We start from the raw sequence: 15278 nt of genomic DNA, 5'->3' as shown, positions 1-15278 counted from the left end.
TTTAAGTTTAGGCTGTTGATGAGCGCCAGATGCTTCCAGTCACTTCTTTGCTTCTGTTTTTTTAAAATTCGAATCGAATATGGAACAACTCATGGAATTGTCTGAGTAGAAGATTCAATGTTTGCAGAAATTTATGTGCCGGAAGGACCCATCACAATGAATAAGTCACGTACAATCAGACATCTTCCAAGTATTCGAGATTCGATTCGATTTAAAAAAAAAATTTCGATTTGATTCTGAAATCATCAGGTATTCGAAAATGCCCAGCCCTAGGTTAGATAGAACTTTTTTGGAGGACTTATTGGTGACGTAAACAACTTACCCTATTGTCAACGTCATTTATATCCATGCCATCGAAACCATTTCTAACTTGATCCACTGGTTCATCGTCACTTCCTTCGTCGCTTACTTCACCTTGTGTTGCATTAGGCGATATATTACCGGGAAGTTTTTTGCACTGGAATAATATAACCTATTGTTCTATTTTGTTTTTCTAATTAATATGCAGTTATGTTCAGTAGACGATGCAAAATCTTGATAACGTCTTTCTTACAATTTTTACTTGTTGCATAATTTAACTTTCTGGTAGGAATTATTGCATCTGACGTCATGTTTGATGATGGCGTAAGAAATTTCATAGGAATTATAAGTTGTTTGCTTCAACTGCCTTAGCTTGTATTTTCATATTTCTTAAGTAACATCTTCGTCTTGCGATTTGTAAAATTATTGTAAAAAATAAATATTGTACAATAATTGTGATTTTCATCTGAGTGGCATCTTTTTCTCATTTGAAAAAATATGACAGAAAACCAATGTTAAATTTTAGGCAAACAGTGTATTCAACAGACCTTTATTAGAATTTTTTCTTTCAAATCCTCAGGTGATGGAAATTTCATTTCTTCTTTACATTTTTCACTAACTTCGCGTACTAATTTATTACCAAATATTTCCTTCATTATATCCGCCATTCGACATTGTTGTGGAAGAGAGCAGTGATTTTCAAGGGAAAGAATAACGGGATATCTACAAATAAAATGGAAAAGATTATTATAATGCTGAATTAAGAAAAAAAAATCGTATATATATATTCAACGAAAATTTATTTCCGATCCTTTTCCTAATAATTATTCTCGGTAATAAAATATTTACTGTGAGAAAGTGTGACCACGAAAAACGTTGGCCAGGGAGAAAATGTAAACAACCAATATGACAGACTAAAAACTTCACGTCAGATGATATATTTTTTAGAAATTGCATAAATTATTTAGAACGATACATCTGGACATATCAAGTACATAGATAAACAATGGGAGTGACGTAATCTAGCGCTGCGCGGTATAGAAGAAGCTTTTTTAGTTATAAATTTGAGCTTATAAAACTGAAAAGTATTAATTTTTAAGAGTCGTAGGTGCGTAAAAGTGCATATTCTCGCGGAAAAACGTATCAAAGGGTCTTTCCTGATATTACCACCGAGCGCCACATCAGATCTGGCAATCGAGTAATGCTGGGACAAAGAAAAATTCCGGATATCAGAAGAAGCGACTAACCTTGATATACATGAATGTTGTTGTGTGGACTTCAAGCTATTAAACACCCCGCTATACAAGAATAATTGAATCAAGTATTTAAAAAGTGACGCTTCCGGTGGTTCGATTTAACGTTTGCGCTTTTGGTAATCAAAGGAGTTGGGGGAATTATTTTTACACATTCCTTTCTGGAGGATTAATTGAAACATCAAAAATGTCTCAATGCTCGAAAATCAACACACATAATATTAGTTGTATTCACTGTATTTACTGGATCAGTGACTCTTTTGAAGCCTCTTTTGAAGGCGGATAAGATCGAATCTAACGGAATATTTTTATTTTTAATTAGCCGCCCTCTTAAAAAATTGTCTACGCATGAGTGAGGCGCGCCCAACGTTTGAGAACCACTGCACCAGATGGTGTTTTCATCTTTGGCTCTGGTAGCACGCTAATTCGAAAACTTACAGACATATGAAAGAGTAACTAAAAATACCGAGACCAAGTCACACTAATTAAGAAGTTTTTTGAAATAATTATGGACATTGTGGCATATGCGGTCCCTTTTCTTTTAGACTGAGGAGTTTTTTTTTAATTTTTGATACCTTACACATGAACAATAAATTCCTTGCGTTCGACGAAGGCTTATTGACAAGAGGTATGAATCCCGAGGGACTATTTTCAAGCTCAAAATAAGTTTAAAAATAGCTTTAAATTATACGGAAAATATGACAGCGGATTCCGATCTCCTGTATTATATGTTAATTTATGCTGTTCGTGATTAATTTTGAATGACAATTTAGATGCAAATTCACTACAACGTTGTAATATAATATTCTATGTATACTTTGTAAGCATCGGTTCATCTCTGCATTGTAAAGTGGTGCTCAATGTTTTGCATACTACACCCATCTAGAACCAAGTATGACCAGTTTGACCACATAATATTATTTTAGAACCATTAAAATAGGATTTTTCAAATCTATACTGGGATAGACGAAAGCCGATACCACGACTTCATCAGTCTCTCAACTTGCTATCAGTTCATGTTTCGGTATGGGAATAGTTAGCCAGTTATTCGTTTCGGGTACATGGACTTGGTGGCGGGGAAACCATGACCGACCACCACTTAGGTAAAAGCGTTTATAATAATTGGAAGTGCGGCAACGGCAAATCGGAATGCTTCAGGTCTTTCCAAAATAGTAGCTCGTTATATATCGTTAGATATCATTGGATTCTTCAGTGGATGGAGCCTTGTTCAGAGCGATATGCGCGAATAAGCGTCGCGCATATATAGCGTAATATATAATACATACCGTATATATACGAAATTTTTAACAGTGTGAATCAAAATATAAATCAATATATTGTACTAAATGACTCAGATGTTTCGACTGTTGTTCCGTCGTCCGCATAGACCCAGGTTGTGCAACTTGCGGCCCGCGGTACAAATGCGGCTCACAAGGAAAAACTGTGCGGCCCGCGGAAGAGTGCCGATTTTGCATGGGGTGCAGCTCACAAAACGAGTTTTTAATTCAGTTGTGCGAGTTATTCAAATTCCATTTGCGTTGCAAAGCCTTTACCCGAGTTCTTTATCTATGCCTATGACGTTACAATGCCCTAACAGATAGCTTGTGCGAAGTGAACAACGCGTATCATAAGATCAATAACCAAAATCGTTGTGCTCGCAACTACTACTAGAAGGTTTATGCTAAATAAAGGTGCGGCCCGCGCTTTCACCCAGTTATTTGTATCTGGCCCTCCTGCATTAAAGGTGGCCATTAAACCATTAAGGCAACATCTGATTGTTATCCAAGATTCAGATTTTATTATCCGAATGAAGTTTCGTTTCCCCAATGTGAGATTTGTAATCGAATCAATATATATATATTGATTATTGTAAAATGAACAGAAATAACTCATGATTGGGATTCATTCTATGATGTAACAGTTACTAGGATTCCGAAATTTACCCTATTTTACTGATAGTTTAAGATTTTTTAATTTCGCTAACAAACGGCTTTGGTTTTTGTCATTTCCGGCGTGTCAATCAATTTAACCAATATTTGCTCTTTATATAATTACTTGACTGAAGTTTTATGAATATGCCAAACTTGTACATAACATGACTGGATTTGCTTATAAAAACAATGCTTTGCACCATTAGGTTTCCCGATTAGATTAACCACACCGGGCAAAGAGATTAATTTTAATTTAACCGGAAGTAGACCGAAAATATATTGGGAATTTTTATAACTTTCATGGAAATTTTTTCTGCCAAGTGAAATGAGTCCATCATATTGAGTTATTCCTAGGCCACGCGAACAAAATAGCATTTAGAAAATCCATTTATAATTGGCCTCGACATACATGACACGCAGTCTTTGAAAGGTTCTCACGCGCCTAGTCACCTCATAAATTTTTAAAGTGCATTTGTTGATCGGCGCTTGCATCCAAATAGGTTTGCGTGTGTTTTACCTTGACCTGCCAATTTGTAGACATAAATTGGTTAGGGCAAAGCATTTGTTCTCTTTTAATTAAAAGATCTCGTGGCAGTTGAAGGACACTTGCGTTTTTCGTGAACGCGAACTTCATTAGTTCCGACGTGTTTTCAAATTAAATTCAAATTAAAGATCGCATTGGGACTTTAAATTATTTACCACGAAACAGTGTTTGAAAATGCGATTTTGGTTCCGCTTTGAAACACAGATTTATTCATACTACGTGTCCTACCAGTCACAACCTGTTTTAAAACTTTTAATATTGAAGGGTCCTATGGGACGTAAAATTATCGGTCGTGAAGAAGCGACTACGACTAAACAAAACAGCATGTTTGAATGTTTAGGTTTGTAGGTTAAACCATCAAGCCACGTCCTCAGGTGTCACAATTTTCTATTTTTCCTAGCATTCATCTGAATTTAGAGTGTAAATTTCTATATATAATTGTAAATAAAATCCTCTAATTCAAACGATGAAAATGAATTAAAAACGATTACTTTTCAATCTAAAGATTTATATTATATTACTACATCTTATTGCGCAATACTTTTTGGACGTTTTGTTGTATTGGTGGCATTCCAATAATTATCTTCGTATCTGTTTGCATAGCATGTTGAGACCATTGGCCCATCTTGGTATCTTAGCTAAAACGCGCACGTTTACGGGGCAAAAACGAAGCAAAAGTAAGCAAAATACAAAAATTTGTATAACATTTTGTCCAAATGTATATTATAGCATCATTTTGCTCTAAAGCAGAGTCGTCCAACTCGTGGCCCGAGGGCCACATGTGGCCCGCGAAAGCATTTCGAGTGGCCCGCGCTGATTTTCAGAATTTTATAAGATGTGATACAAACGATTTGTTTATTTCCCGGAAATGCGCTCTGCCAGTTCTTCCAAACGAGCCATGAGTGCCATTTTGAATCGAAACCAACTGAGAGGAGATATCGATACATAAAGGTGCCATAGTCGCTTACACACTTGGTCTTTTACTACTCTATATGATGTCATCGCAAAACAATCGAAGCCATTCTCAGATAGAGAATTCGTTTAGGAATGTATATTTGTATTGTTCGGATTGCAAATGTTTTACGTCCGGAAATAAAAGAGGTGTTTGCAAAAATAGCCTGCCAAGACAGACCATAACTCGTCGTGTTGAAGAGCTTGGGAATTCTATTGCGGAAATTTTAATTGCAATAGCGGGACATTTTTATCTTATTTCTTGACGCCTGACGAAAGCACCGACATCAAGTTTACTGCTCAGTTGGCGACTTGCGATCTTCCTGCGGGTGTAATTAAGGATGATATGAAATTACCGTGGAGCTCGCAGTCATTGACCCTGTTAAGGGTACGACTAGAGGCATTGGTTTGTTGAAAGCTGTGATAAAAATGATCAAGCGTCTTGGCTTGTCTTTGGCAAAACTTTTGGGAATAACCACTGATGGCGCCCCATCAATGATTGGGAAACAACAGTTTTATTGTTCTAATAATTAAGAAAGTTTGATGTGGGGTACTGTTTTTTTTAATAACCTGTAGTCAGTGTAGCACAACTAGATCATTACTACCATGTCAAGTGGCCCGCGCAATTATTAATGAACTACATGTGGCCCTTTGGCCAAAAAGGTTGGCCGACCCTGCTCTAAAGAAATGCGCAAATAATGATACCTTATAATGTCATATCTCTCTGCGCAATTGAACTGTGTTACCTCATTGCTTGTGTGTAGCACCTAAACTTGAGTAGCTAAGGGTGCTTGGGAAAGTTTATTGGACTATGACAATAATTTAACTCTAATTCAAGACGTCCAAGTTCAAATGGGTGAGACGCATTCGCTGACTTCGGAGTGATCGATCTTAATCTCACGGGCAAAAGTGGGGATATTACATCGAGGACTCTTACACGCTTATTTCTTTTGTAATATGTGATATTAAGCATAATCTAATTTGAGAGACACCCCCAAACTTTGCTGCGTACTAAATCAAATTATATTAGGTCTTAATAAGGTACGCTTGACAACGAAAAATCGATTGCCAGACGGTCTGAACTCTTCGCATTTTCAGTTAATTAAGAATTCTCAAAAACATGTCACACCCATTAGCAATTTGTTATTATAACACCGGTTGATTCCAGGGTTAGCGTGTTTTTGGACACAAAATTGAATTTTAATAAAATTTGATTATATATAGAATAAATGAATATTAGCATATAATAATTTATCAGGCGTTTGTACATTCGCTCTCAACACGACTGTTGACAAGCAACCACACAAACGGTGTTAGATACTGTGTTTCGGGAGTAATGGAAAGTAGTTACCCGAGGTGCATGGAGTGGGCATAGGGACTGACCAGGTATTTTTGACCGCCAACTAAATGTTTTCCCATTTCATAGGACAGAATTATAATTATAGATGCCAACTCAGAGGCATGTTTCTGTAATATGGAAAAGGACTAAATTTACCTAATTGAAAGAATTTAAAGTATTCAGAGTATTTTTGGAATGACAATATAGTCATCCAATAAAAAAGTGATTAGTTAGTATATTTCGTAAGCAAATATTAGCATTACCTGGACATTCATAGCAACAGAATGGAAAGAATGACAAGATATAATTTACAACCATTACGGCATAGCAAAACTAGTAAGTGTAAGAAATTGGAAGTCATTTTGGTAAGTTGAAGGTCCCATTTCCAAGATTTAAATAACTATAAAAATTAAAAGATATGACTTTTGGAGTTCATTGTTATGTTAAGTAACGATTCCGACGATTTCAGCTTGATTTGTCCCCGAATTGGTTAACGTCATGATTCGTTCCGACAAGGCTGTGAAAATACGGTTACTGATTCGTTTCAACAATTGATGATTGGCAATCAAAATAAGTTAAAAATGAAATTAGGTATTACTATATCATAAATCACTGTTACAATTAACAAGCTAAAATTACGATCAAAAAATGACTCGCAAATAGAACATAATCAGATGACGATATTGTTTGATTTAAATAAAAGGCGGAAAATCCACATCAAAACTACCACTACCGGTATATTGCTAAAATAATATTAAAATTTTACCACAATGTTTACTTTTGAAAATAATGAACTGGAGACCAGTTTTTAACGAAGTTCAATATCAAATACAGTTATTCAACTATATTAATCCATTTAGCTCATAGAGGAAGATGAATAGCCCCATTCATTTGAAAGCTTTTTCGTGTTACAACAGATGATGGGAAAACATAATACAAGGGTAATATATTAACGTATTAACTTTAAAAATAATATATTATATAAGAGAATTTCAAGGTCACGCGCACTCACTCAAACGTAAGGGCGACAGATCTCTGAGCAACATTGCGGACGACTATTGTAATATAAATACTGAAATTTATACATTTATCCTGTTGAATTACGTTACAGCTAATTTCGATTAGCTCGAGTATTTCAAGCCAGTACGATCAGGAAAATATACGAGGTTGTTCATTCTACATGACTGAATTTCTTAAAAAAAAACTTTTTGGCAACTGATGGACACTGACAGTAAACGGAAGACCGAGTACGACGGCTGAAAACTTTACTGGATGGAAAACTTTGGAAATATTCAGGATACTGTCAATTTTATTTTCTGTCGTGATCATATAACTACCTGACACTAAAGCATTTAAATAGTGTTATTAATTCTCTTCGCTTCTTTTAGAGTTTGTGAATAGCCGGTAGTCACTGGACGGATAAATGATTCAGGTGTAGAGGTATCCATGATCAATATTTACTATATATTCAATCATTATTATCTTTTAAGGTTTATCCTCTTGCTGAATTTGAGAAAGTGCACGATGTCATATACCAGGTTTACGTGTACATTATTAAAAAAAAGCAGTTTGTTGATTTTAGGGTCGCCGTGAGACCAAAAATCCTCTAATAGTTAGCCTGGTGTCCCATTTGTACCATTTGTCCCACATTTGTCATTATTAAATTGTTGAGACACCCACCTTAATCTCTATCCTTAATCCTCTAAGGCGGAGATTAAATCAGGCAGAGGCCTTTATTAGTAATCGTGCCATACAAATCTACAATTTGAACTTGTTCCAAAATCTGATGTAAACAAGCATTTAATGGACTTCACCACCCGTAATCAAGATTCACCTCTCGATACCCTTTTATAATATGTTAGGATAAGAGTACTTACGGATTGTTGACAAAAGCAAACTGGTTTATCGTTTCAATCGCACTTTTAAACAAAATTTTCGAGGTAAAAGTAAATCCGTGATGTATAATCGGTTCATCGTCTGGTCCGTTCCAACAATCGACTAAATAGAAAAAAAGACAAGGTCACAAAAAAGCATTATTCAGAACACTTTCAGGGTTTGCCCACAAGAAGCACTCTGTGTGCATGGTACACATTTTTTAGAAAATAATTTCTAAATACCAAATGTATCATTTTATTGTCGCGTATGTTTGAAGAAAGCACATTTTTACTTTGTTTCTTACATATTTGTAAATCGAGAGGGCCTCTAAATCGCATTCGTCCTTTCGAAATAAACCAACAATCATCGTTACAGGCGTTAAATTAACTGTTTAGGCTTCCTTCCCCAAGACAATCAAACGATTTTTTGGTTTGTTCCGTATCCAAACTTGAAGATTTTAGATCGTTCAATTATGGTTTACACAACTTAACCATGATTTATGTTTTTATTTTAAAAGTTACAACATTGGAGAATATAGGTTGTTAGTTGCTTTTATGTTTTTTTTTTTAGTTTTCCTCTTTTTAGCGTTACCGAGTATGATATTTCAACCCAAATTTTGCTGATTTTCATAATTCACACAATTTTATTTGACATTCAGTATATTTTCTTTTTTAATTTGGATGAAATTTTGCTGACATTGAGGTAGGGGCGTGCCAAACTTTTTGCTTCCCAGGGCAAGTTTCTGATAATGATGCCCCCTATGCCTAACTTCAAAAAAAATTCGAAGGATAAACAAATTATAGATGTTGTTATACATGGGAATGAATAAATTGAAGGTCAATTAGGAGTGAAATGTTTGTATTATTATTTAAATCATCATACTGAGCAACAAAACATGTATAAGATCAAACTCATTTATCTGCTGCTCAATACAACGTGCAGCCCGGGGCGGCTGGCCATATGGCTCTCCCCTAGGCCAGCTCCTGTCCTGCCTTGAGGTGACCAAATTAGTCCCTTGGTCGTGTAGTGCTTTTTCGTTTATGATAGTATTCACAGAATCATAATTGAAACACGTGTGATTTTCAAATGACACGAAAGGTACTTACGTTCAACGCATCGGCATCCTCCCAAAAGTGCCCTCGCGTAGCATTCCACGGAACTTTGGCTTGTAAGTTGATCTCCGACTAAATACGTATTGTGTGAGGAGTTTATGAAATAGTCTGTGAGTGCGTGTGTCATTGGTTGAGTAACTTCAGACCGTGGCATTCCCATTGTGGATGCCCCTACGCCCGTTCCAACGCCATACCATGAATCAACAATGTCGCAATGGGAACTAGTGAGAAAATTTGTAAAACCTAAAAAATAAAAGATAAAATATGTATATATATAGGTTACAGGAGAAGGGATGAACATATAATTCTAAACGCTATTTGAATGGTTTTATCAAAACATATTCTTAAAACAGGCTAATTTATGAAGACCTGACCGATCTACGAATGTTATATAACACCAAAAAAATTTTCACAACAACAGTTTATTAGTGCTAAGATGTGGTGAATAGGACATTACCATAGTTTGAAGTTAAATTAGGGCACACTTCAACATTTTTTTAAGTGTTTCACATCCTGTTGCTCAACTTTCTCAATTGTGATTTTTCGCAAAAATCTAACTCAATGAACGCGACTCGGTGCAACCATGGTAGATGACGAGAAAATCAATCTACATGATGTTTTCAACGCATCGAATAAAAAGGTGAGCGAGCGCGAGTTTACTAGATTCGCAAATCGAAGAGTGGATGTACATGCGGCCCCAATTGGCATCCGCTTTCCACGTGAAGTTCTATTGAGCTGTCATATAGACAGCAAGTTAGGTTATACGCGCTTGTGTGGATTATATGACGACATAAGGGACAATGTGCTCACTAGAGAATTCAATCTTGTGAAGCGACTGCGGTAAATTAATATAATTCCAATGTTTAATTAAATATGGACGGACATGATAATCTACCAACAAAGGTCGAAGGAGGACAAGGTTCTATTTTAAGAATCAAAGATGTTTGATCCAAGCTATTCGTTATCACTATAGAATAAATTTATTGAATCAAATTTGACAATTTACAAAAATATTTGTTAATTCGGACACGAACATGTATGGCAATAGCTGGAAAGACATGGGTTCAACATTTTTCCATGATTACTGTCACAACCAAGTCACTGTTTCCTTAAGTAAAGTTCCTTTGGCTTGTGAATTACATACAATAGTAAATTATATGCACAATCCCTACTCAGAAGTATGGTTGTAGTTTTGGAACAAAGAAGCATAATTCTTTATGATAGTTATCTTCACAACAAATTAACGTTAATTGGGCGATATGGCAAGGTTATCGTTAGAAATGCCACTGATCAAGACTATTTATCTTTAATGATAACACACATTAATCATTGACCACTAGAGACTATCTTGTGCGCCATGAACGTAATCATTTCGGGCTAAAAACCATTTGATTAATCGAAATCGTTGTAATAATATTTAATAATGGTGTCGACATGAAAATATTGTTTAAAAATCGAAATCAAAATTGAGAATGACAAAATTCAATTAGATTTAATCAGCTTTAGGGTGAAGAGAGCTAATTTCAACTAAACAAGGAAGGCGTTAAAATTTCTCTACGACTATCCCATTCCAAATCAGATTCTGGAGAAACTACAGACTTGACGATTCCAAATCATGAAATTGAATGGTAATACATTGGTATTTGACTGCCGCAGCAGAGCACAATTTATTATTGTTACTGTAATTAACGGGACACACAAATGCTACTGTCTGCCTCATTTGGCCTGTTGCCTTTTAATTTATACATGTAGTTGCGCTGTGTAAACGAGGTCTATATAATATATAAATATACGAACCTTCTACGCCGAAGACCCTGGCGTTCTTATTTTCGTCAATTGGTTCGAATATTTCAATAAAATTAGTGCATTGTTCGTCTGTTACTCCATTCTAAATATTGAATGTGAAACGATTTTGATTAGAATGATGAACATTTGAGCAGGTAAGTCGTGTCGGTTGTGAGAAGTTATTGTTCAAAATGCTGATGCTTTAAGGTAGGCCGTAGGGTAAGTTTATTGAGATTATTACTCATATTGGGTATGCCCAATAGTAGCTCATTACGGATCAGCTGCTGCCTGTACAAGTGTAGTAGACATCGAAATCAAATAATCTATGTTCAAATTGAAATATGTTTGAAGTTTACTCTCAAATATATCTATTCAGCAAAGCTAATTTGAAAGAGGGATTCGAAAACACTGATGTACAAGGCCGTATCACGATATCTATTACTTATAGGAAAAAAATATTAAACTAAAATGAGTGAAATAACTGGCCAATTGGTAAACTTTGGAGTGTCCAAATGACTCAACCACCCTAGTTTCAAACTAACAAGTTTAAATGGCAAATGTTAGTGTGGCCCGTGTGGGTAAAATATTTTTTCATATATAATAGTCTCCCTGCCTATAGACGTAATGTCAATTTCCCCGATAAGTAGAAAACCGCGTTTTATTCGCGCCAAAAAGTAATAAAACTGATTCTGCTATAGTCGTATGCATTATTGATGTAGTTCAGAATCCACTAGAAACACGCCAACTATTATTTGCCTTAGGTTTCTAATTATCCACACATGGTCGCTGGTCGTGAATTTCACAAATGATAATAGGATTTGATAAATGAAAATGTGTCGAAAAGTAAAGAAGTTTTTAAGGTCGTGTTAACACTAGCGCTAAATCCTTTCGTGTCACGTTAAAACTGTTGGACCAGGCTATTCAATTCGGTCTTGATCTTGAGTTGGAAGCAGCATATAAGCATAATTCTAGTTTGTCATTAGGTTTGGCACATAATCAGGAATCAATGCTATTTATTAAATCACCAAATGTGTTGTTATTGATAATTCCAAATAAGAATATTTCAAATTGGCGACGTGAGCGTACACGTAATTTTGAGTCTTAAAAGGACCTCATCTATGCCCAACTTTTGTGAGCTCTGCAAATGACTGAAGTATCATTTCTTAATGGTAATTCACTCTTATCAAATCTGGATAAAATTTTCTTATTTATTGATTTAAACTAAAAATATTTACAAAATGAATGAAATATATAAGGGAAATTTGCGGTGTGATTTTGTAATAAACTGATATGCGGATAGGAGACGTGATAAAATTATGAAATACCAACAAATCAATATTTTGTATTTTTTTCGAAAATAAAATTGAAAGTTCGAAATTCGATTTGGCGATGGCAAAATGTGATGATTATGATAAATATGATAAGATAAACATTTCTTTGTATTACATAATAATTTTACCGCTTAATAGAAAAAAAACAGCATCAATACCCGTTTCTGTTCTTTGATTAAAAATTTCTGAAGTTGCTTCGCACTCATGACATCCTTTCCTTCTGAGATCTTTTCCAGTAAGGACTGAATTTCACTTCTGACTGCCATACTTCGATAAAAATTCAAAAATTCTTCGTAGTCAAGGTAACCATCAGAATCAATAGCAGAATCAGCTGCCTGTGTTTTAAAAACCAAAAACAAAAATTATTCCCTAAAATCGTTATTTATTCTCGACTTTAAAGGTATCGAATTGTAAGCGTCATGTGATAATTTTTATATAATAAGATCCCGGGTCGAATAATTTGCGATTGGCAACGCGTATCAAAATACTCTTTACATACCTTTGATCGCATGCATCTCTTTAGAGACGTTCGAGGTGTTTTATCATATGTTTTTTAATATAAATGATTCGATTTACAACCCGACTGACTAATTGCACAACTAATTGGGAAAACACCCGGAAGACCCAGAAAAAAAAATTAATGATTGTAATAATATTTAGTAGCATCCACATATTTACACATATATATTTGTTTTATTAAGCGTTACAAACATTTAAGAAGACGTCAATGAAACTCTGAATAAGAAGTCACTTCCCAATTTGAATTGAACTTAAGTGCTTGGCGTACTGGATAAAGTAAACACACGAAATCGAACATACAGACAGCAGTGAATGGATGGCGTGAATAGGTGCAGCCTATAGCTACTGCCCATGATTGGTCAACTGTTTTATTATTTAGTCACTATATAACTATGACCAAATCACTACGTTATGGAAGAAATATTGAATTTGCATGTTTTTTTTTTATAATATTCCAATAACGTTATCAACATATTAATAATAGTTTTTAAAATAATACCCAAGCAAAAGCAAAAGTAGGAAAAGTAAGTTGAGGAGTAAGAAGAGAACTTAGAGAAGAAACGCTGGAGACCTGAGAAAAAGAAGGAAATATAAAGGAATAAGGAAGAAAGGAAGAGACGAAAAAAGATTAAGCAGCAATAGTCGAAAATCTGAATAGATACAGATAAATGAAATAGATATCGGAATATGGAAAAAGATTAAAATCAGCCAAACCCAAATGACAATATCTATAAGCTATATGAAGGGAATCTGAGATACAGAAGACTTAGTTTACTCGATGTCTCAATTTATTTTTTTTTTAATCCTTTTCAAAAAAAAAAAAAAATTGTTCTCCTCGAAAGAAAGGGCCGATTGGGAAGGAGCGAAATTGAGCTGAGGAATCGATTTCGAATCTATCTACACAACCATAATTCCTTTCAGAAATATTCTACCGCGAAATTGGTAATTTTCACTGATATATTTCAACAAAGATTCAGGTTCATGAAGGGATAACGCGAAATGAAATATCGACATATTATGATCAACAGCTATAACGTGATTACCAAAAAATAGAACAGCTCGATAAATCAATATTTCTCAGTCAAAATACATTATCTACAAGTAATTAAAAAGTTTTTGGGAGTTCATCTATAGTAGATATGACTAGACGGCGATACTTCGGAATTCAAAGCACGGTTACATGAAAGTGCAGCAAGACCATACAAATATTTCAATAATTTCCGTTCATAAGTTTAACTCCAATAGTTTCTGACTTGTGTTTATATATGGTCAATAAACCTATGATTAATTTGAGCTGAAACTTTTAGTCGGTGCGGGCTTACATTTGAATGTCGTGAAATCATGTTAGCTTAGCTATTACAATTACGTCATCGACATTGAGCCATTCCAAAATTATTGGCCTACAATACGTACAAACATTGGGAATGAATTTTAAAACTGAGCACTCCCACATCTCAATAAGGAACGTTATCATCTCATAAATTCATGGTGTCTTAAAAATGTTGTGTACCAGCTGTACCATTTAATTTGTGATAGTGTACAGTTGTCGAGTAAATCAATATTATTACAAAAAGTTGCACTGATTTTGAAACGCACTAAAATTTTCAATTGAAATTCGGCTTTTGTGAATGGCACATTCTAAATAGTTTCGCCTTCAACATGCGGGGAGCGGATATCTAGCAATAGCAAACGAAAATATAATTTTTTTTCATTTCCCTCCAGATTGATCGGACCCTTAGACGATAATAAGAGTTTCAACGTATTTCTTTTTTTCAGAGTACACCATCCGATTATTTTTATGGTTATTATTCTATGTTCAGAACTACTCCTTTAAAAATATCTTATTAGGTCGAAATTGTTCAGAAAGCTGCGCAATTCAGACGGGATACCAACAATATATATCAATCAATCGAAGCATGGAAAGGAACAAAACATAAAATAATTGGTACAACGTGGTCCAGAAATCAAAACAAATTCGGAAAAAATTAACGTACATTACTGTACGAAACCGAATTAAAATAAAAACAAGCGGGCCGAAATATATCGCCGGATGTCGTCAAATGACTATCACAAGTTTACCAGAATCCAACTAGATGTTTAAACAATTGTAAACAGACTCTGTATTTAGGATGTTTCAGTTTAGTGTGACAATCAGCAGAATTTTAGGTAAAATATTTGGTCCCGTGGGATAAAAAAATTAGTCTACTCGCGAATTATTCCATTTCCAAGTAACGAAAATTTGAAATGGTTTGATTCATTAGTTGCGAGAAAATTAATTTTTTACAACCCTATTAACCACAACAATTTCGGAAAACGATTCACATATATACTTTGTGGG

General features: G+C 34.8%; 1 protein-coding gene across 2 annotated transcripts in view; it reads right to left on the bottom strand.

Annotated features, from left to right (window-relative positions):
- LOC120327925 (uncharacterized) overlaps window positions 1-15278 on the bottom strand; it is a 115001-nt gene that overhangs the window by 83241 nt on the left and 16482 nt on the right. For both annotated transcript variants that reach the window (XM_039394298.2, XM_078114197.1), the window contains exons 7-12: window positions 12580-12756; window positions 11103-11193; window positions 9300-9548; window positions 8196-8316; window positions 849-1023; window positions 323-457 (exon numbers count right to left, since the gene is read on the bottom strand). In XM_039394298.2, the coding sequence (XP_039250232.2) occupies window positions 323-457; window positions 849-1023; window positions 8196-8316; window positions 9300-9548; window positions 11103-11193; window positions 12580-12756 (948 nt within the window). The remainder of the gene's footprint in view (window positions 1-322; window positions 458-848; window positions 1024-8195; window positions 8317-9299; window positions 9549-11102; window positions 11194-12579; window positions 12757-15278) is intronic.

The sequence above is a fragment of the Styela clava genome, chromosome 7 (genome assembly GCF_964204865.1).
Source record: "Styela clava chromosome 7, kaStyClav1.hap1.2, whole genome shotgun sequence".
NCBI lineage: Eukaryota > Metazoa > Chordata > Ascidiacea > Stolidobranchia > Styelidae > Styela > Styela clava.
This window is presented reverse-complemented; position numbering and strand designations above follow the sequence as displayed.